Source organism: Littorina saxatilis, linkage group LG12, assembly GCF_037325665.1.
Source record: "Littorina saxatilis isolate snail1 linkage group LG12, US_GU_Lsax_2.0, whole genome shotgun sequence".
Lineage (NCBI taxonomy): Eukaryota > Metazoa > Mollusca > Gastropoda > Littorinimorpha > Littorinidae > Littorina > Littorina saxatilis.
In genome coordinates, this window is record NC_090256.1 from 45,857,713 (window position 1) to 45,879,869 (window position 22,157).

Below are 22,157 nucleotides of genomic sequence, written 5' to 3' on the forward strand. Positions count from 1 at the left end.
TATTATTTTTTTGGTTACAAGTTACGAGCAAATGTTTGAACATAGACGGGGAATCGAAAACGAAGGTGGTGGTGTATGTTTGTGTGTGTGTGTGTGTGTGTGTGTGTGTTAGTTTGCGTCCGTGTAGAACGATTCCCAGAAAACGGCCTGACAGATCTTTATGATATTGTACTATTATACAAATTTCTGATGATTATATCCCTACGCCATTTGTTTGTTTGTTTGATATAATTATGTCTTTGATCACGTCATATCCGGCTTTTAGTGAAAGTTGATGCGACTAGATGTCACGCTTTCATATTTAAATCAAAATGATTGAAATTTTGGTCCAGCAGTTTTCGACAAAGCCCATAAAATGTGATTTCATTTCAGCTTTGAAGCTTAAAAAATGATAATTGAGTTTGGTCATTAAAAATCTCAAAATTCGAATAAAAAATCAAAATTGTAGTAATCGATCGCGGAGGAGAGCTTGACCCGTCTCACTGAGTCTTCCGGTGTAGGATAGCGAAGCCTTGGAACATAATTTTGTAATCTTGGTGTTGGCTGTGATCATTTTCTTTAGTGTTGATCTTTTCAGTAGTTTCAGGACAACAAATTGACAAAATGTTTTGATATCGCCTCACTCGACTTGTTTATACGTTGAGTCAAGCAATGACTAAATGTTTTACCTTTACATGAGAGTTCCTGAGTATGATATCCCCAGACACTTTTATCTCAATATTTTTATTACTGTCTTTGATGACGTCATATTCGTGATTTGTGAAAGTTGAGGCGGCACTGTCACATCCTCATTTTTTGATCAAATTAATTACCATTTTGATCAAACAGGGTATCTACTTGTTTTCTAATCCAAAAAAAAGTGATCGCCGAAACAGTCAGCTTCCAAGCACCCTGCAGACCTGCGCGGATGGGATGGGGTTGTACCACAGGTATATTATCTACATGTATGATGACTCGTAGTCTGCGTGTGGTTGTACGCGTATCCGTTGCGATCTTGAGAGCCGATCCAACTTGAGTTAGGTAGTAGTTGTGCGCAGCAGGTCGCAGCGCTCGTTTTTGTGCGTGATTACTGAAGCGTGAAGCTTTCTCGCCGTTCTACTCAGTGCGCTCGCCGCTCTGTTGCGTCAGAAATCGCTCTCAGCTAAACTGTATTTGATGTTTTCCGTATCATTTGTCTTATGCAGCAGAGTGGCGCAGACAGACAGACAGAGAGAGAGAGAGAGAGAGAGAGAGAGAGAGACAGAGACAGAGACAGAGACAGAGACAGAGACAGAGACAGAGAGACCGAGACCGAGACCAAGACAGAGACAGAGATGGGGAGAGATAGGGTTGGGTTGGGATTCATTTTCTTTGAAGTATAGTTGTTGTTCTTTTAATACTGCAGTAGAGGAAATTAATCGTATCACTCACTATGAGCTCTTGCGGATCGATGTCAAACACTATAAAATAATAAATTAAATTAACTTGTTTTAATCAACATGCACGTACCTCTTACACTCACAAGCACAAAACAAGTTCTCATGAGCAAGTGTGTATTTACAAAGTAAAAAAAAAAGAAAAAGAATCTTGATTACGAAGAGTGAAATGGAGTCACAATCTCTTCACAAAATGGCATCTTACAAACTAACACACTGTGTTACAGAATGAACAACAACAACAACAACACCAACAACCAACAAACAACAAACAACAACAACAACAACAACTACAACTACAACCACAACTACAACAACATGAGATACCATCACCAAAAATTAAGAAAAAATAACAAAACATGTCGCTGTAGAGAACACTATGTTAACAGAACACACGTGAGGTAATTTGGTAGTTATGTGAATATCATTCACGTGACAACATAAGCAAAATAAGTGTGGGCAAATGGCTAACAGAATTGTACAGAGAAGCACACACAAAAAACAACAACAATAAACACACGTACATATTGCGTTACGTCAGTGAGGTGCAACCCAGCACGCTATCACGAAATAGGAAAGTTCACATAAAAAGGAATACTATACGTACATTAATTCTGAAGTCGACAAAAAAGTCAAACACGACTTAATGGAAATATATGACGCCTTTTCTTTTTGATTCCTTATACGAGAGAGAGAGAGAGAGAGAGAGAGAGAGAGAGAGAGAGAGAGAGAGAGAGAGAGAGAGAGAGAGAGAGAGACAGAGACACAGAGACAGAGAGAGAGAAACAGAGAGACAGAGACAAGGAGAGAGAGAGAAACAGAGAGACAGAGACAAGGAGAGAGAGAGAGAGAGAGAGAGAGAGAGACAGACAGACAGACAGACAGACAGACAGGCAGGCAGAGACAGAGAGGGGACAAGGACATACACAGTCAAATGGTTCTAACATTCTACACACAAATTAATTTGCTATAAATTAAACAGGTACCCGTCACCACAAAAATACAATTCAGAGAACGATGTGAAGAGTATTCATATCGTGTGAACAAAATAACAACAGTTGACACAACAACGACACAAACCTATCCACCAGTCTGTCCTTATAAGTCAGTTTTTGAAACCCTTTGCCATCACACGAGGTTACCATGTACTTGTAAGAAATGCAACTCTATACGGTCAAACAATTTTTTGCTTCTGATTACAAGGCCAAAAACAAGCAGGGTCTGTAGGTCGATTCATTATTTGTTAATTGAAGTTGTTTTTTATCGGCCGGAATTCGTGCGAGCTGTGTCCTCTGCATGTCGAAGAGTAACTTTCCTTGGAATGTCTGCAAAATCGAATTATGTCATTTTACTTGGTATTTTTGAAAGGCCTAAAAATGTCTTTTTCATGAGATAAGACCTTCCCATCCCTAAACTTGGCCACATGCCCGACAACAGCATCTTTGCTTACGTTGGTAAGTATAAATATTTTGATGAATTAATTTCTTAAAAAGCCACCAGTGGCGTTAATAAAATTAGTTCATAACAAATATCCCACTCTGCACAGAGAACATTCGGACCATTAATTTTTGGTATGTGACCGTGGTCGTATGTAAAACAAGAGAAACCAAAATGGCCAGATCTGAGATGGTGAACCTAACTCGGGAAGGAGTGTGCCTTTAATGCATTCAGTTAAATTTCAATATTATCGATAACTCTTGATTAGGATTCTGCTTAAGAAACGTCAATTCTAACCAGCACACATTTAATCGATCAAGGATTTAGTTGTTCTCCTTGGCTGAACACAGCAGATTGAAAAATGTTTCTTTACGCCCTCACAAGCCTCTACATTTGTCAGGTACATTAGTGGTGCGCACAAACAAACCCAGCAGTCACGTCTTTGTGCTTTTCATCACTGCTACAGTGTCGTCAAAATCCTCTCTCCAATATCCGTTGTAATTTGACACGCCAGACAGCAAAGTTCCTCTTCAGGGGGGAGAAGAAAGTCAGGTAGGAAGGTTCCAGAAGGACGTCCACAGAACCGATCCAGCCAGTTAGAACTCATCCTTTCCCTCCTCAGCCGCCTCGTTGGAGTCGACACCCACCTCCTCGTAGTCCTTCTCCAGGGCAGCCAGATCCTCACGGGCCTCGGAGAACTCGCCCTCCTCCATGCCCTCCCCCACGTACCAGTGCACGAAGGCTCGCTTGGCGTACATGAGGTCAAACTTGTGGTCGAGACGGGCCCAGGCCTCGGCGATGGCAGTGGTGTTGCTGAGCATACAGACTGCACGCTGCACCTTGGCCAGATCCCCTCCCGGAACGACGGTCGGGGGCTGGTAGTTGATTCCCACCTGTAGTGAGCGTGAAAAGAAAGACTCGGGTGGTGAGGTGCTATACAGAGATAGATATATCTGCAAAAAAATGATTTGAACTGAAAAGAAAGAGGATTCTGATTTAACCTTGGTATCACCGTCGGGCCTCGGCGCTCGACTTGGGGTCTTGTTACGCTGTACAGCAAGACTGATCGAGATTAGCTGTACAAAAACACGAAATGGTTCCGGGCAATCATCCAGAGTCCGCTGCTACAACGGCAATCATGTACATAAACAACGGGTATTGAGGATCAATTATTCTTCTCTGCTCGTCCTGATATGGCTCTGCGTAGTCGGCTGGACGTTAAGCAACAAATAAACAAACAAAATTCTTCTCTGTGCGGTGCATGCAGTCAAGGCAAAGGGTTTATTTAAAAAAAAACCTATGGGGGTACATGAAAAAACAAAACAAAAATAAAAGAAAAAGAAAGAAATGCAAACTGTTTCAACATATACCGGTACATAATCTTATTCCGATGAAAACATAAGGATTTCATAACTCAAAAATAGAAATTCACGGGTTATGACTATATGTATGTGTACATATCATTGCGGAAACAAAATAACATATATCATTTTAAAACATCAGCACCAATTTAGAAAACCCTATTCTCGATTCAGCTTTACTCATTACAATCATTTAGTCAAGTTTTGAATAAATGTTTTATCATATCATTCTTGTATTGCTCCATTTCAATAACTTCAAGGGAGACAATAAACATTGTAACAGTTATCTCTACGGTGTATATGGAAAGAATTGGTAAAATTGATGAAAAGTATAGATACATTAAAATAAGTATAACCAAAGTGGCCAAAAGCAGCAACTAAGGTCCTTGTTGGCTTTGGACTACAGCTAGATGCATGCAGCATCGTTGAAAAGAGGCCCCCAGCAACCAAAAATTCCTTGCGTGTATGGCGAATAGTCTGTGCCAATGTACTAGAGGCATTGTTACCTTGAAACCAGTGGGGCACCAGTCAACGAACTGGATGGAGCGCTTGGTTTTGATGGTGGCGATGGCGGCATTGACGTCCTTAGGCACGACGTCACCACGGAACAAGAGGCAGCAGGCCATGTACTTGCCGTGGCGGGGGTCACACTTTACCATCTGAGACAAAACACACATACACAATAAACAAGACTATAACATATATAATTTTTTTTGGAGATGTCCGGTTAAAACAAACAAAAAAACCCAAAAAAACCAACAACGTTCGCACGCCTGGATAGGCAAGCTAATGCACGATTACAATATTTCAAATGTTCGCCCAAGATCTCACTAGGGCAAAATTGAGTCTAAATCAAGGTCAAACTCACACACCCGGAAGTAGGCTTGAAACGAGATTGTAAATTATTCAAACTTCACCCGGAGATCCAACAATCGATTTAATCTAGTTCGTATTCATAGTTCTGGATAGTGGGCGCAAACAAACAAACAAAGTATTCGAATTTCCTCTAGCGATCTTATCACGGCTGTATCATAGTCTCAAACATCAAACTTAACTCTGAGATCAAACAATCGATTTATCTAGTTCGTATTCATAGCTCTGGATAGTGGGCACACACAAACAAACAATTTTCTCTGGCAATCTCCTCACGGCTGTATCATAGTCTCAAACAGGGCAACAGTCACGAACCTGGTTTGCAGGCTCAAAACAGGCGCTGGTGATCTCGTTCACAGACAGCTGCTCGTGGTACGCCTTCTCCGACGAAATGACGGGAGCGTAGGTGGCCAGAGGGAAGTGAATCCGCGGATAGGGCACCAGGTTGGTCTGGAACTCCGTCAGATCCACGTTGAGGGCGCCGTCAAACCTCAGAGAGGCCGTGATGGAGGACACGATCTGGCCGATGAGACGGTTGAGGTTGGTGTAGGAAGGACGCTCGATGTCCAGGTTGCGGCGACAGATGTCGTAGATGGCCTCGTTGTCCACCATGAAGGCGCAGTCCGAGTGCTCCAGGGTGGTGTGCGTGGTCAAGATGGAGTTGTAGGGTTCCACTACGGCCGTGGACACCTGTGTGTGATCATTGCAGACTAGATAGGCGTGCTTGTTATTACATACGTGAACCTATGTTTTACGTTATACATGTATGTGTGTTGTCCTATACAATTGTTGTTATAATCGTTTACAGGCAGGCAGGGTATGCCGAAGAAAATTTTCCATTTTTATGTAATATTTTAATGGACAATAAAGTGCTGTTATTGTTATTGTTATTATTAGAGTCTAGGTAGTGTTGGCACGCTGACGTCCCGACTCGCCCGCTCCCATCTCGCCCCTCCCCAACTCGCCCACGCCAATCTCGCCCTCTCCCATATCGCACCCAGTTATCTCACGATTTGCCATTCGTCTTCAACAACCATTCAATCAAACAACGAAGCAATCACTCTCACCCATGCAGTGGATCAAGATGCGTATGTCCCTGCTCAGTCTTAGATCATGTGCATTCAGATATTATGCAAACAGACAGATAGGCATCTATATATATATACGACTTGTGTGTGTGTGTGTGTGTGTGTGTGTGTGTGTGTGTGTGTGTGTGTGTGTGTGTGTGTGTGTGTGTGTGTGTGTGTGTGTGTGTGTGTGTGTGTGTGTGTCCGCGATGCACGCCCAAGGTTCTCGATGGATCTGTTTCAAATTTGGTGGCCATTTTCAGCCACACCCCGGACACAACCTGCTCGATGAGATATTTCAACATGTGCTCTCAGCGCGCAGCGCTGAACCGATTTTGGTTTTTCTCTGGATCCATTCCCAGTAACTCTTCCTTATCTTCTCCAGTGTTTTCAGCGTTTATCTCCCTTCCTTCGTGTGGCGTCAATCCATATTCCCGTTTCTATTTTTAGAAGGTCACTGTCGACAACGCTCAATCCATATTCCCGTTATACTATTTTTACTCTTCTCCAGTGTTTTGCGCGTTTATCTCCCTTCCTTCGTGCGGTGCGCCGGCAAAGCCGGCGTCCGGCGTACACCCGGCAAAGCCGGGTCCCCGGCGCAGCCGGGTATTCGGCTCGACTTCTTCCCGGCGAAGCCGTACCCGGCGAAGCGGGTATTCATCTAGTACATACATATATATATATATACAGACAGACACTCACTAGTGTAACTGTCATAGAGACACAAATAATGAGACAATGTTTAGAATCTAGTGAGCGAAAAGGTTAAATACCAATCGGCCAACTCTGAAATCCGGCACATGTAATTAATTCAAAAGAAAGAAAGAAAAAAAGAAAGAAAGAAAGAGAGAAAGAAAGAAAGAAAGAGAGAAAGAAAGAACGAGAAAGCAAATAAGAAAGAGAGAAAAAAAACAGAGAAAGGAAGAAAGAAAGAGAGAAAGAAAGAACAAAATATATAAAGAAAGAAAGAAGTACAGTATGAAAAAAACAAAGGCAGTAAGAACGACCGAACGAAAGGGCGAAAAAAAGGAAGAAAGAAATAAAAAAACAAGTCGCGTAAGGCGAAAATACAATATTTAGTCAAGTAGCTGTCGAACTCACAGAATGAAACTGAATGCAATGCCATTTTTCAGCAAGACCGTATACTCGTAGCATCGTCAGTCCACCGCTCATGGCAAAGGCAGTGAAATTGACAAGAAGAGCGGGGTAGTAGTTGCGCTAAGAAGGATAGCACGCTTTTCTGTACCTCTCTTTGTTTTAACTTTCTGAGCGTGTTTTTAATCCAAACATATCATATCTATATGTTTTTGGAATCAGGAACCGACAAGGAATAAGATGAAAGTGTTTTTAAATTGATTTCGACAATTTAATTTTGATAATAATTTTTATATATTTAATTTTCAGAGCTTGTTTTTAATCCGAATATAACATATTTATATGTTTTTGGAATCAGCAAATGATGCAGAATAAGATAAACGTAAATTTGGATCGTTTTATAAATTTTTATTTTTTTTTACAATTTTCAGATTTTTAATGACCAAAGTCATCAATTAATTTTTAAGCCACCAAGCTGAAATGCTATACCGAAGGCCGGGCTTCGTCGAAGATTACTTGACCAAAATTTCAACCAATTTGGTTGAAAAATGAGGGCGTGACAGTGCCGCCTCAACTTTCACGAAAAGCCGGATATGACGTCATCAAAGATATTTATCAAAAAAATGAAAAAAATGTTCGGGGATTTCATACCCAGGAACTCTCATGTCAAATTTCATAAAGATCGGTCCAGTAGTTTAGTCTGAATCGCTCTACACACACACACACACACACACACACACACGCACAGACAGACAGACACACATACACCACGACCCTCGTCTCGATTCCCCCTCGATGTTAAAATATTTAGTCAAAACTTGACTAAATATAATAAAAAAGGAGGAAAGAAAAAAAAAAAGAAAAAAAAGAAGAAAAAAAAGAAAGAACCCATCCAACCAACCAACCAATCAACCAACCAACCAATCAAAAATTCCAACTTACCTGAGGGGCCGGGTAGACAGAGAACTCCAGCTTGGACTTCTTGCCGTAGTCCACAGACAGACGCTCCATGAGGAGCGAGGTGAAGCCAGAACCAGTGCCGCCGCCGAACGAGTGGAAAAGCAGGAACCCTTGGAGGCCCGTGCACTGGTCAGCTAGCTTCCGGATGCGGTCCAAAACCAGATCCACGATTTCCTTGCCGATGGTGTAATGACCGCGTGCGTAGTTGTTGGCGGCGTCCTCTTTGCCTGTGATGAGTTGTTCTGGGTGGAACAGCTGTCTGTAGGTTCCCGTGCGTACCTCATCTGGGATGAGGATTTAACAGACAAAATAGTGATTATATCTACCGCTATTCATGTTACGAAATGGTCAAAAGTGACCGGTAGCGTTGTTCTCAGAAATCGGTTACTCAGTAACTGTGTTTTGCGGGTCAAACTAAGCATGTGTGTGTGTGTGTGTGTGTGTGTGTGTGTGTGTGTGTGTCACTCATCTTTCTCAACAACTTCACAGCTCTTAAAGCAATTCTCTCCCCTGTTCCAGCAATTTCCCCAAAACTTCATGGTTTTCGTTGAAGTGCTTCCGTTTTCCGACGCAGTAGTTTAAAATCAATAATGCTTCTCTGCAAATCCGAACTGTATAGATTGAAGTAAAGCAAAAACAAGTCGCGTAAGGCGAAAATACAATATTTAGTCAAGTAGCTGTCGAACTCACAGAATGAAACTGAACGCAATGCCATTTTTCAGCAAGACCGTATACTCGTAGCATCGTCAGTCCACCGCTCATGGCAAAGGCAGTGAAATTGACAAGAAGAGCGGGGTAGTAGTTGCGCTAAGAAGGATAGCACGCGTTTCTGTACCTCTCTTTGTTTTAACTTTCTGAGCGTGTTTTTAATCCAAACATATCATATCTATATGTTTTTGGAATCAGGAACCGACAAGGAATAAGATGAAAGTGTTTTTAAATTGATTTGGACAATTTAATTTTGATAATAATTTTTATATGTTTAATTTTCAGAGCTTGTTTTTAATCGGAATATAACATATTTATATGTTTTTGGAATCAGCAAATGATGGAGAATAAGATAAACGTAAATTTGGATCGTTTTATAAATTTTTATTTTTTTTTTACAATTTTCAGATTTTTAATGACCAAAGTCATTAATTAATTTTTAAGCCACCAAGCTGAAATGCAATACCGAAGTCCGGGCTTCGTCGAAGATTACTTGACCAAAATTTCAACCAATTTGGTTGAAAAATGAGGGCGTGACAGTGCCGCCTCAACTTTCACGAAAAGCCGGATATGACGTCATCAAAGACATTTATCAAAAAAATGAAAAAAATGTTCGGGGATTTCATACCCAGGAACTCTCATGTCAAATTTCATAAAGATCGGTCCAGTAGTTTAGTCTGAATCGCTCTACACACACACACACACACACACACACACACACACGCACACACACACGCACACACGCACATACACCACGACCCTCGTTTCGATTCCCCCTCGATGTTAAAATATTTAGTCAAAACTTGACTAAATATAAAAAAAACACACACAAAAACACCCCGTCAACTTAATTGAGCAGTGTATGTGTGTGTAAAAAAAAATAAAAAAATAAAAAAGCACAAAAAAACCCCAGTCATTACTACTTCAGAAACATTACTACTCAGTATAGCGTCACATAGCCATAGTGAAAGGTCACATTTTTTGGGGGGGATTTCTCACTTGGATTTCCTGGAAGGATTTCATGCCAGAAGTCAAAGTCCACTTGTTTGCCATCTGAGCTCCTGCATTTTTTTCAGATATATCACACTTTATGGGCGGACTTTCCTTCTTTGCACCCTATATTTAACTTTTGGGGGTAGGGTTAGTCAGAAGCTCACAACAGCCACACAAATGATTTAATTTATAATGTTTTTATGTTGTCAGTAAGGCAGTATATATATCAGTGTTGTCATATGGTGAGTTTTTTTGTTTCATTATGCTTTTTATTGTGTTTTCCACATACGCTTCCGGTAAGCAAATGTTCCCTCTTTGGGCCCTATGTTTGACCTCTCGGGGCAGGCCTAGAATTAGCATCACATAATCCATAATAATATCAATAATCATTTGGTTTTGTTTCAATGTGGAAGCTGTAAGTTATTATTATTATGATAAACATTTTCAGCATAATTATGACATTTTATTGTGATGTGGATTTGCATAGCCGCAGATACATCTTTATCGAGTCGGCTCTGCACTTTGATTTCTAAGGATGGGGATGTTTTTCTGTTTTTTTAATAGAAAATCTAAACTCATCATCATGCTTGTATTACGTTTTGGTAATATAGTATTTTGTCCCCTAATGAGCAGTAGGAACTTCCCCCTCAACTCAGCACCTCTCTTCAACTCGCAGGAGATTTAGATCATACTTCTTTCGTCTGATGCACTGAAGATATAATACATCAGAATGAGTGACGAACGACCAGTATCTTTCAAGCGCAAGAAAAAGCCAAGACGGACAGAAACTGCACAAAAGGTGTGTATCATCCACTGCCCTGAGGTCAGGTTTGACCCAGCAGTGAAGCCACTTAGTCAGCAGACAAAAGAGAAACTTGTGGAATGTTGCCGCCTGCGTAGGACAGCAGGACTTGATTCAAAATTTGCAGCAGTCCTGGATGCGTTCCCTGACATACTAGATGATACTCTTCATGGGTTTCATAGACGCTGCTACCAGTCATTCACAAATTTGAAGTATTTGAGAAAGAGAAGTCATGATGACCAGCAAAGCAGCCCTGAGGATGTGCGTGATGATAGCGACACAGATCAGCCCTCAACATCCCGGAAAAAACGACGTAAAATGGGAGACTCTACCAGAACGCTTTTTCCTCGTGACTGGTGCATAATCTGTGACCAAAAGTACAAGAGGGCACGAAGTGGCAACAGGGCCGGACTACCGGGGGGGGGGGGGGGGGGGGTTGGGGGTTGCGCAACCCCCCCCCCAGCCTAAACATGTACCCCACTTATTTAGAAACAATATATTATTGTTTATTTTATGCCGTTTCATGCAAGGAGCGACGATTTTCCTATCTCAGAATATGACCTACCCTTCAGCTTCAGGGGGCGAAGCCCCTGACCCCCACAAGGGGCAGAGGAACATCCCCCTGGACCACCACTGGCAAAAAAACCCTCCTCTTTGCCTAGTCCGGCCCTGTGGCAAGGCACATCTTGAGAAACTTGTGAGATGTGAATCAAAGTCTGCCGAGGAGGCTATCAAGGCGGCAGCAAGTGAGAAACAAGATGTTGAACTAATGGCACGAGTGCAGGTGGATCTCTTGGCAAGAGAAGCATACTTTCATGAGTCATGCCGACGTGATCTTGTGCGCAGTCGTAAGAGGCATGAACAGCGAGAGGCAACTTCCAAAGAACATATGAAGGCATGCTCAGATGCTTTTCAGTACATCTGCAACTACACTGAAGATGCAATCATCAACAGGCACCACGTTGAACGTATGACCATGCTGCGGGAGAGATACTGCACCTATATGCAGGACAAACACCCTGACGTTTACAACCCTGATTTCCAAACTCATCACCTGAAAAAGAAAATTGTTGGCCATTTTGGTGAGAGTCTGAAATTTTGGAGGCCAAATTTTTGGAGTGAGCTTGTCTATTCCTCAGAGTTGCTAGTTGGGCAGGCTGTTGAACAAGCCTTTGAGGCGGCAGCATCTGATAAGAGGAGACTAGAAGAGGCGGCCCATATCTTGAGGCGTTTGATCATCCAGGCATACCGTTCATCAGAAGAATGTCCCTGGCCACCACCGGTCTCATTCATTACATCCCAGAAGATCCTGCCACCTCCAGTCCTGCTGAATTTCTTGAAGGTCATGCTTTCTGGGCGAAAAGAAACCTCAGGCAGAAAGGAGAGGATCGGGCTGTCAATAGCACAGGACATCTGCTATGCCGTATCGAACAACGAGTGGAAAATGCCCAAACACATTGTGCTCGCAACAGCAGTCAGACATCTGACAGGAAGTGCAGAGTTGCTCAGCATGCTGAATCGTTTCGGGCACTGTATATCCCACGGAGGCGTACTGCAGATGGAAACTGCCGTGTGTCACCATGCAAAACAGCAGCCTGCTGCCAACTACCATTCGTCCAGAGAACAATGTTGTGACCCACTTCTGTTGGGATAATTTTGACTTGCAGGAAGAAACAGTTTCGAGATCTGACATTCCGCACACGGCATTATCATTCAGGAGGTCTCTGAATCAGTCCCACCTACAGGAGATGCGCGTCCTGAGCAAAGCCGTGACAGTGTTGAGTTCAGCCCTGAAGATCTCCCTCCTTGCTATGCAAAGCAGAAAGTGGGGCCTAAGCTCACCTTGGTGGACACAACTATTTCTGTGCCAGAAGTTGTGACTCACGCTTCACTCTCTGACTTTCTCTGGATCCTTGCTCGGCGTAAGTGTGCGGATGACCAGCACATTCCAGGATGGGCAGGATGGATATCACTAACTGGGAGAGAAGTGCAAGCCATACAAGAGCAGTCCGTTGTTGACTACATGCCTCCAGTCCTCCATCCAGTCACTGACAACGCGACAGTTCAGCACATTCTTCATCTGTCACAGTGCGCAACCAAAGAAGTGGACCAGGAGTGGACCTTGGTCACGTTCGACTTGGCAGTGGCAAAGAAAGCCTACATGATTGTTTGGCTAGATCAACGCTTCAACAATTGGTGGTCCGCCTTCAGGTTTTCCACCTCATGTGCTCATTCCTGAATGCCAGGTCCTATTCGCAGAGGGTGGAAGGCTGGAGAGGGAGGGGCTCTGGAGATTGAGTGGTGTGCATCAGACATCTTGCCAGTTGAACTGGTCGACATCCTCAGCAGCTCGTAGTGAGGATGATCAGCATCTGGACTGATCAGTGAATGGGTTAGCACTACTAGCGGATGTTTTGATGGAACTGGACCAGTATTTGTGTGACTTCTGTACATTGCTGTCCTACTTGTTTTTCAGCAACAGATGGTCTGAAACTGCTGACCAATCATTGCAACTCAGAACTTTAATGATGTGTATTTTTTGCAAAACTGCATATAGCATTGTACCGGCACGGTTGGCCTAGTGGTAAGGCGTCCGCCCCGTGATCGGGAGGTCGTGGGTTCGAACCCCGGCCGGGTCATACCTAAGACTTTAAAATTGGCAATCTAGTAGCTGCTCCGCCTGGCGTCTGGCATTATGGGGTTAGTGCTAGGACTTGTTGGTCCGGTGTCAGAATAATGTCACTGGGTGAGACATGAAGCCTGTGCTGCGACTTCTGTCTTGTGTGTGGAACACGTTATATGTCAAAGCAGCACCGCCCTGATATGGCCCTTCGTGGTCGGCTGGGCGTTAAGCAAACAAACAAACAAACAAACAAATATAGCATTGTTACTAATCACATGCAAATCCAAAAAAAGAGTAGAGTACACATTATTGATACAATCATATTGCATCCTTGGACGACCCCACGGGGAACGGTTGATGCTTCATTTTTTTCTCCGAAATATTGGTTAAGATGGTGATAAAAACCGGAAGTAACAAATTTTGCTGCCAGAATTATAATGTAATGTAATGTAACAATATCAGTGCATCAATTTCCTTTCCATTGGTATCATTTTTGTTTATATAGGCCAGTTTTAGGTCGTGAAAAGGGCTTCAGATGAGACCTACCCCCATTTTTCAATAGCACCTTGGGGGCAGGGTTACATATAAGGGCATAACTAAAGAAAATGCAGGAGCTCAGATGGCAAACAAGTGCCATGAGTCTTCATACTAAATGGGCTTTCCAGAAAAACTAGTGGTAAATCCCCCCCCAAAAATGTGATGGTGGGTCATGGCTATGTGAAGCACTATCAGTGTTTTAATATCTTGTACTATTTCATCCCATCAAACTCTCACAAAACAAGAGGCGAAGCCTTCAAGGCTCACGTAAGAAATAAACAAACAGTAACACAAACTCAATCACTCCGTCACACATACACACCCACACACACAGTAAGCTTAGGTGACACTGTGCAAGAAAGAGAGACACTAGATCTAGATCTGTCTGTCTGCATGTAGCCTACTTACAGGGACACGCCTGCCAAATAGTCTCGGCCCGCTCAAAATAACAATGACCGAGACCACACACACCACGCGAGAGAGAAAGACTACAGGGAGGCATGCCGTCATGATGCATTAATTGACTGTGACGTAATCTTATGCGAGCTTTATCCATAGTCTTGGATAACCACTCACACATAGACTCGCAAATGTTAAAGTTTCTACCACAGACATACACACGCACACACACACACACACACGCACAAACGCACAGACAGACAAAGTTACGATCGCATAGGCTACACTTCGTGAGCCAAAAACTGAGGGGAAAAAACGGACTGAGAAAGTATACCAAAGCGTTTCAGTCACAGGCACTTGACACGGGGTGGTTAGGGGGGGGGGGGGGTGTGATTGTGAGCTTTCCTGCCTGATTTTTTTTTTTTTTGCTTAACGCCCAGCCGACCACGAAGGGCCATATCTTCCTGCCTGATACGAAAAGTTCACTATGGTAGTATTAGACAGAAGAGCACAATTTTTTTTAACCCTAACCCAGCCCCAACCCAGCCTGTTTGGAGTGCCTGTGGTTCCAGCATCCCCTCCCCCCAATCCTCATCCCCAAACCACCCTCTTCCCCCAATTCGGCACTGTAAACGATGGCAACGTTAGCTGTGTTTTCCCGAATATCGATCGTCTATCCTCCCTGAATGACACTCTTCCAGACTCAGCTTCACTGTCCCAAAAATTCATGAAGGGTACGTGTTGCCATGAGAACGCTTCGGTACGAGAACGTTCTCAGAATTGAGGGTCTATGCGAAGAGTAACAGCTAGGATACTATTTGTGATGAGTGATAGGGTTTGGACGGCTTTTCGGTGTATCTTTATGCTTAGTTTTGATATAAAATCCCCAAAACAGATAGACTGCTAACGTTCCAAAATTATCATTAATGTTATATGATTAAGGTTAACAGCTTAATTGTGTTGCAGATGCAAGAAAGGGCCTGTTGTCAGACAGATTTTGCCACATGGATTCGTCCTGTAAATCTGTGGCCTTGTGTCACAAACAAAGTGCTTTACAAAATTCTTTTGTGGCTGTTGTTATGAATGTGTTTGGTACAATTGGTACGCATTGTACAGTACGTGTAAGTTTTGTCGTTATTGTGTATAAACGGCTTTCTGAGCCGCGTTGATCGTTACAGTGGTACAAGTTTGCACAACCGCCCCCCCCCCCCCCCCCCGCACACAAACTTACCACTGCCTACCTCCCCCACCACCGCCCCACTAACAAACCTACGACAGTAGGCTCGAGGTCAACGAAGGCAGCGCAGGGAGACGTGCTTACCATCATCGTCATCACCACCATCTCCTCTCCTACCCGCATCCCCCTCCCTCTCCCATTCCCCGGCCACCACCGCCCTACCCGCTAACTTGCAACTCCAATGTCCCCCCCCTCCCTCCTCTCCTCTACTCACCAACAACAGTGGGCTCGAGGTCGACGAAGACAGCACGGGGGACGTGCTTCCCAGAGCCAGTCTCGCTGAAGAAGGTGTTGAAGGAGTCGTCTCTACCAGTCTTCCTCCCCCACTCACCACCCCCCCCCCCCCACTCACCCATCCCCCCCTCTCCCTTACTCACCTACGACGGTGGGCTCGAGGTCAACGAAGACGGCGCGGGGGACGTGCTTGCCGGATCCAGTCTTGCTGAAGAAGGTGTTGAAGGAGTCATCTTTACCTCCCACTCCCCTACCCCTCCACAGCTCCTACTCCCCTTTCCTCTCCCCTACTCACCAACAACGGTGGGCTCGAGGTCAACAAAGACGGCGCGGGGAACGTGCTTGCCGGCTCCAGTCTCGCTGAAGAAGGTGTTGAAGGAGTCGTCACCAACGCCACGGGTCTTGTCCGAGGGCATCTGACCGTCAGGCTGGATGCCGTGCTCCAGGCAGTACAGCTCCCAGCACGCGTTGCCGATCTGCACTCCGGCCTGCCCGATGTGGATGGAGATGCACTCACGCTGGTAGTGACAGGAGGAGAGGTTGACAATTAGCAAGGCGATAATTGATTAACAGTGCGGAAGAAATGTTTGCTTTGGTCAGGCATACGGTTGTTTTCCCGGGGAAGGGGTGGATAATTAGCGAGGTGATTATTAACAGTGCGGAAGAAAAGTTTTTGTTTGTCATGCGTACGTATGTTTGACAAGAGGAGGGGTGGATAATTAGTAAGGTGATAATTAACAGTGCGGGAGAAAAGTTTCCGTTTGTCATGCGTACGTATGTTTGACAAGAGGAGGGGTGGATAATTAGTAAGGTGATGATTAACAGTACGGGAGAAAAGTTTCCGTTTGTCATGTCTGCGATTGTTTGACAGGAGGAGGGGTGGATAATTATTCACAAGGTGATAATTAAAAGTGCGGAAAAAAGTGTTGTTTTTGTGGTCATGCATACGGTTGTTTGACAAGAGGAGAGATAGATAAATAACAGTGCGGAAGAATGTGTTTGTTTGTCATGCATAAGTTTGATCGACAGGAGAAGGGGTGGATAATTCTCAGATTGAAAATTAACAGTGCGGGAGAAAAGTTTCCGTTTGTCATGCCTACGATTGTTTGACAGCTGGAGGGGTGGATAATTCTCAGATTGATAATTAACAGTGCGGGAGAACAGTTTCCGTTTGTCATGCCTACGATTGTTTGACAGCTGGAGGGGTGGATAATTCTCAGATTGATAATTAACAGTGCGGGAGAAAAGTTTCCGTTTGTCATGCCTACGATTGTTTGACAGCTGGAGGGGTGGATAATTCTCAGATTGATAATTAACAGTGCGGGAGAAAAGTTTCCGTTTGTCATGCCTACGATTGTTTGACAGCTGGAGGGGTGGATAATTCTAAGATTGAAAATTAACAGTGCAGGAGAAAAGTTTCCGTTTGTCATGCCAACGATTGTTTGACAGTAGGAGGGGTGGATAATTCAAAGGTGATAATTAACAGTGTGGGAGAAAAGTTTCCGTTTGTCATGCCTACGATTGTTTGACAGTAGGAGGGGTGGATAATTCAAAGGTGATAATTAACAGTGCGGGAGAAAAGGTTTTGTTTGTCATGCATGCAGTTGTGTGACAGGGGGGGGGGGGGGGGGGGGGGGGGGTAATTAGCGAGGTGATATATACTCGTTAAAATTTGGGAGATACGTTTCCGTTTGTCATGCATACCGTGCTTTGATTGTTGCTCAGTAACATGCCAATCTTCTTTTGCATGTTTGCTATGTATTGCACATGATTTGCATCGTCTGATGAGAAAATAAATAATGTTATATGAAAGAAAAACGTAAAAACACACACAGTAAAGAAAACAAGACCTAATCGCTTTGCATCTCCATCCCCGATTACTATAAAGTGTTTGTTTATTTGTGCCTGGGTTGCTTGTTTGCATATTTTGCACCGACAAAGTACCGACAACGCAGCAAGTGCCAAATAGCGTAAATGGAGAACACTCATCCTTTGTGCTAGGTGTTGTGTTGTCGTAAACATCCGCCGTTTCTTGTTCTCCACCTGCCCCCTCCCCCGCTCCTTCCAAGCCAAATAGAACCTATGTGCAAGGGAGACCATTATAACTCTCTCTCTCTCTCTCTCTCTCTCTCTCCCTCTCTCACACTCACACACACACATACATACACACACACACACACACACACACACACACACACACACACACACACACACACACAGAGACTTATAGACACTGACAAACAGACACAATGAGACATACGTACACAGACACCGTATTCACCCCCATCCCCTCACCCTCCACCCCCCCCCCCCCCACCACACACACACACACACAGACACAGACACAGCACATAGAAAATAGCAGAACTGTGCAAATTGTCTCGTTTAAAGCGATAGCAATAGGGCGAAGGCCGACGTCACATGTATTTGAACTCAGGGCTGACCCTCCCATCTCAGCTTAGCTTGACCAACTATCCAGGGTTGGCCGAGGGACGAAAGAGAACGCGGCCAAATTTCAGGCAATTAGAAGGCAAACGGCGAAACAAACTTACCAACAGCTTGGATAAACTGCGATGTGTAATTGGCAAACCGCGTCAGCGTTGTTGGTTTTTTGTGCAAAAATTAGTGGAGAGAGAGAGAGAGAGAGAGAGAGAGAGAGAGAGAGAGAGAGAGAGAGAGAGAGAGAGAGAGAGAGAGAGAGAGACGAGAGAGAGAGAGAGAGAGAGAGAGGGGAGAGAGAGAGAGAAGAGAGAGAGAGAGAGAGAGAGAGAGAGAGAGAGAGAGAGAGAGAGAGAGAGAGGGGGGATCGAGAGTGAGAGAGTACTTCTACCTGGCCTTTTAATGTGCTCTTATCCGGATCAAAGATTGTGATTAAACCTATCAAACCACGGTCCTATACTTCTATCTTAGCACAAACACATCTTTGGACTAAAGCACAGAAGGGAAATAACCCTGCCTAACAATCACACACTATATGCCACATTATGAAGAACAACCCGATTGTCGACGCAGCGCAAAAATCATGCAAACGGTAAACAGTAATTAGCACTCTTTCACATCAAGTAGCATCATGATAAGTCGAGACAAGTGAGTGCATCGCAAAAGCCGTTCACATGACTCGATGTGTCTGTTGCCAGCATTTTGCTGTATTGAACAACTAATGTCTGCAGCTGTTCCTGCTTCACAGATAGACGGACTCACACACACCCACACCCACACACCCACACACGCACGCACGCGCACACACACACACAAACACACACACAAACACACGCACCCGTGCTCTCTATCACTCTCTATCATTCTCTCTCTCTCTCTCTCGCTCTGGCAAACGTAGAAGCGTCCACAGCCACAAAACAACCATCATCGCTAACAAACGCAAGTCTTACCCAAGCTATATTCACCAATCCCCAGCAACACCGAGCTGCACAACTATCGGATCTTGAAAGCAGTTCACCACCAAGAAATCTATTCACTTACCATGACGGAATTTTGCTGGAAAGATCCCTCAGCGATTCGGATGGAAAATGATATTGAAGACAGCAGAGATGCTTTGGGTTTTGAGATGGTCGCACAAATCAGCTGAGACACAGAGAAGGCGCAAGCGCTAGCTGTCACGCGCGCGTGTGTGAGGTTGGGTTTCCAGCTGCGGTCTCTGCTTTGATGCGAAGGGGGCTGTGTCGTAGCCACAGGGGCTTGCATCAAAATGCTGTCGATCGAAGTATTGTACTCCTTAACCCGACTGTTGTAGATTTAAGTGATGTGAATCAAAATTAAATCAAAAAGGCTTAAAATTAATTTACAAGCAAAATAGATGAATCTGGCAACAGAGAGGCTTACCTCATCAACAGATTTTCCACCACGAAAAAGGATTCTTTGAGCACGAAAAAAGATAATTTCAGCCACCGATAAGATGATTCAAGCACGTAAAGAGATGAAACTAGCAACAAACTACTCACCAACAAATCGGATGATACTAGCAATGAAACGGATACTTCCTACAAAATTAACTACTGATACATTCTGTTTGTTAGATTTTCTATTTTGTTGTTGAATTAGCCTTTTCATTTTCAAGAACATTTTATAACACGATAGAGAAAGACAGAAATTGTACCCAGAGCTATAGAAAGATCATTCTGATAGTGACAAATTTAATCGAAATAGCTTAACTTGTACATATTCTTGTTCACTCACACATAGGCCACACATAGTGCATGTACAGTAATAAGATTAAAGGTTTAAAAGTTCTGTTTTCTTATCAAAGAGAGAGAGAGAGAGAGAGAGAGAGAGAGAGAGAGAGAGAGAGAGAGAGTGGGGGTCCCCTCTCTCTCTCTCTCTCTCTCTCTTTCTTTCTTTCTTTCTCACCCTCTCTCTCTCTTTGATAAGCAAACAGACAGACAGAGAGACAGACAGACAGACAGACAGACAGACAGACACCCGCGTACACCCGCTAATGGACACACCTTCGTTAAGCCCTGACAAGTAACGTAAGGCGAAAATACAACATTTATAGTCAAGCTGTTGAACTCACGGAATGAAACTGAACGCACTGCATTTTTTTTTTTTTACCAAGACCGTATACTCATCAGTCCACCGCTCGTGGCAAAGGCAGTAAAAATTGACAGACCAGAACAGCGCGGTAGTGGTTGCGCTGAGCGGGATAGCACGCTTTTCTGTATCTCTATTCTTTTTAACTTTCTGAGCTTGTTTTTAATCCAAAGATATCATATCGATATGTTTTTGGAATCAGGAACCGACAAGGAATAAGACGACTTTGATTTTAAATCGATTTCGGAAATTTTATTTTATTAATAATTTTTATGTTTTTAATATTCAGAGCTTGTTTTTAATCCGAATATGACATATTTATATGGTTTTGGAATCAGAAAATGGTGAAGAATAAGATAACATTGTTTTGTGATCGTTCTATAAAAAATATTTTAATTACAATTTTCCGATTTTTAATGACCAAACTCATTAATTAATTTGTAAGCTTCCAAGCTGAAATGCAATACCAAAGTCCGGCCTTCGTCGAAGATTGCTTGGCCAAAATTTCAATCAATTTAATTGAAAAATGAGGGTGTGACAGTGCCGCCTCCACTTTTACAAATATCCGGAAATGACGTCGTCATCAAAGACATGATTGTATCCAAAAAAAGAAAAAAACGTCTGGGGATATCATTCCCAGGAACTATCATGTCAAATTTAATAAAGAACGGTCCAGTAGTTTACTCTGAATCGCTCTACACACACACCCACACACACACACAGACAGACAGACAGACACACACACACACACACACACACACACACACACACACACACACACACACACACACACACACACACACACACACACACAAAACTTGACTAAATGTAAAAAGCCTGGTATACATAAAAACACCCAAGTTTTATGCAAAGGGAAACAAGCGTGTAATGACCGACTCCATAAATGTTAAAATTATCTCCCCTTTTCCGTTCTGATTTTTCTACCCTCTTTGCTACACGTACCAGTATTATTACTCAAACCTTTATGATGTTTGTTCTTCATTTCGTTGCAACTTTTGTCTAGTACTAGCAAAGTTTGTGTTGTTCTCAAGTATTGTTTGCTGTTAAATACGAAGCCATACACCGGCATGATCGAGTTTTGTGTGACACCTACCTCGTCTTCGTTGTCTAGTTTTGTGTATGATTTGGTTGCCACGGCTGGGCATTTTATGCTGAGTTTCATCTAATTTTCTGTCTAGAATTCTACTAATATTTTGCTTGAGTTTCTTTACTCTCCACATGCACACACACACACACACACACACACACACACACACACACACACACACACACACACACACATACACACACACACACACACACACACACACACACACACACATACACACACACACACACATATGCATGCTCGCTCGCATTACAAGCAACAGCAACAACAAATAAACCGTGCACACAAACACACATTTTGTGATGTTTTTCATAATTGTATTGGCTAGAAAGACCTCTTCTGTTGGTCACGGTCACATTCATCCAGTTCAGTCGCGAATAATTATATACATCCACGATAAAACGTGTATAAGTTAAAATTTTATTTTTTGTTTTAGCATAGTGCACATTTGAAATAAACCACAATACCGTATATTGGTGTGGATACTTAGATAAATATAGATAGAAAGATAGATAGTCAAACAGAGAGACAGAAAGACAGACAGACAGACAGACGTAGACAGATAGATTGAAAGAAAAAGAAGTCGAAATACCAAACGCTTCTTACATATTAGAAAATAAGCTCCATAATAAACATAACAGTAAACAAAAAGTGTCACACAATTGCACATTCTCGAAAGCATATAGCAACACTGTTTTATATTGAAATAGTAGAAAGGCGCACAGACCATGATTGTGTT

General features: G+C 43.2%; 1 protein-coding gene across 1 annotated transcript; it reads right to left on the bottom strand.

The window, feature by feature from the left end:
- Positions 1-1,454: 1,454 nt before the first annotated feature.
- On the bottom strand, positions 1,455-19,347 carry LOC138982064 (tubulin alpha-1 chain). The gene is made up of 6 exons (XM_070355286.1): positions 19,222-19,347; positions 16,037-16,259; positions 8,191-8,492; positions 5,402-5,776; positions 4,720-4,872; positions 1,455-3,745 (listed from the first exon to the last, which is right to left on the bottom strand). Exons 1-6 carry the CDS (start codon positions 19,222-19,224, stop codon positions 3,449-3,451), a joined length of 1,353 nt encoding a protein of 450 aa, XP_070211387.1. The 5' UTR covers positions 19,225-19,347; the 3' UTR covers positions 1,455-3,448.
- Positions 19,348-22,157: the final 2,810 nt, after the last annotated feature.

What these genes read in the sequence shown, in the direction of transcription:
- LOC138982064 (XM_070355286.1), bottom strand. An exon ending in CTGTCTACCCGGCCCCTCAG is followed by an intron (nt 5,777 to 8,190) that starts GTAAGTTGGAAT and finishes GATCACACACAG; the next exon opens with GTGTCCACGGCCGTAGTGGA. An exon ending in GTTTTGAGCCTGCAAACCAG is followed by an intron (nt 4,873 to 5,401) that starts GTTCGTGACTGT and finishes GTTTTGTCTCAG; the next exon opens with ATGGTAAAGTGTGACCCCCG.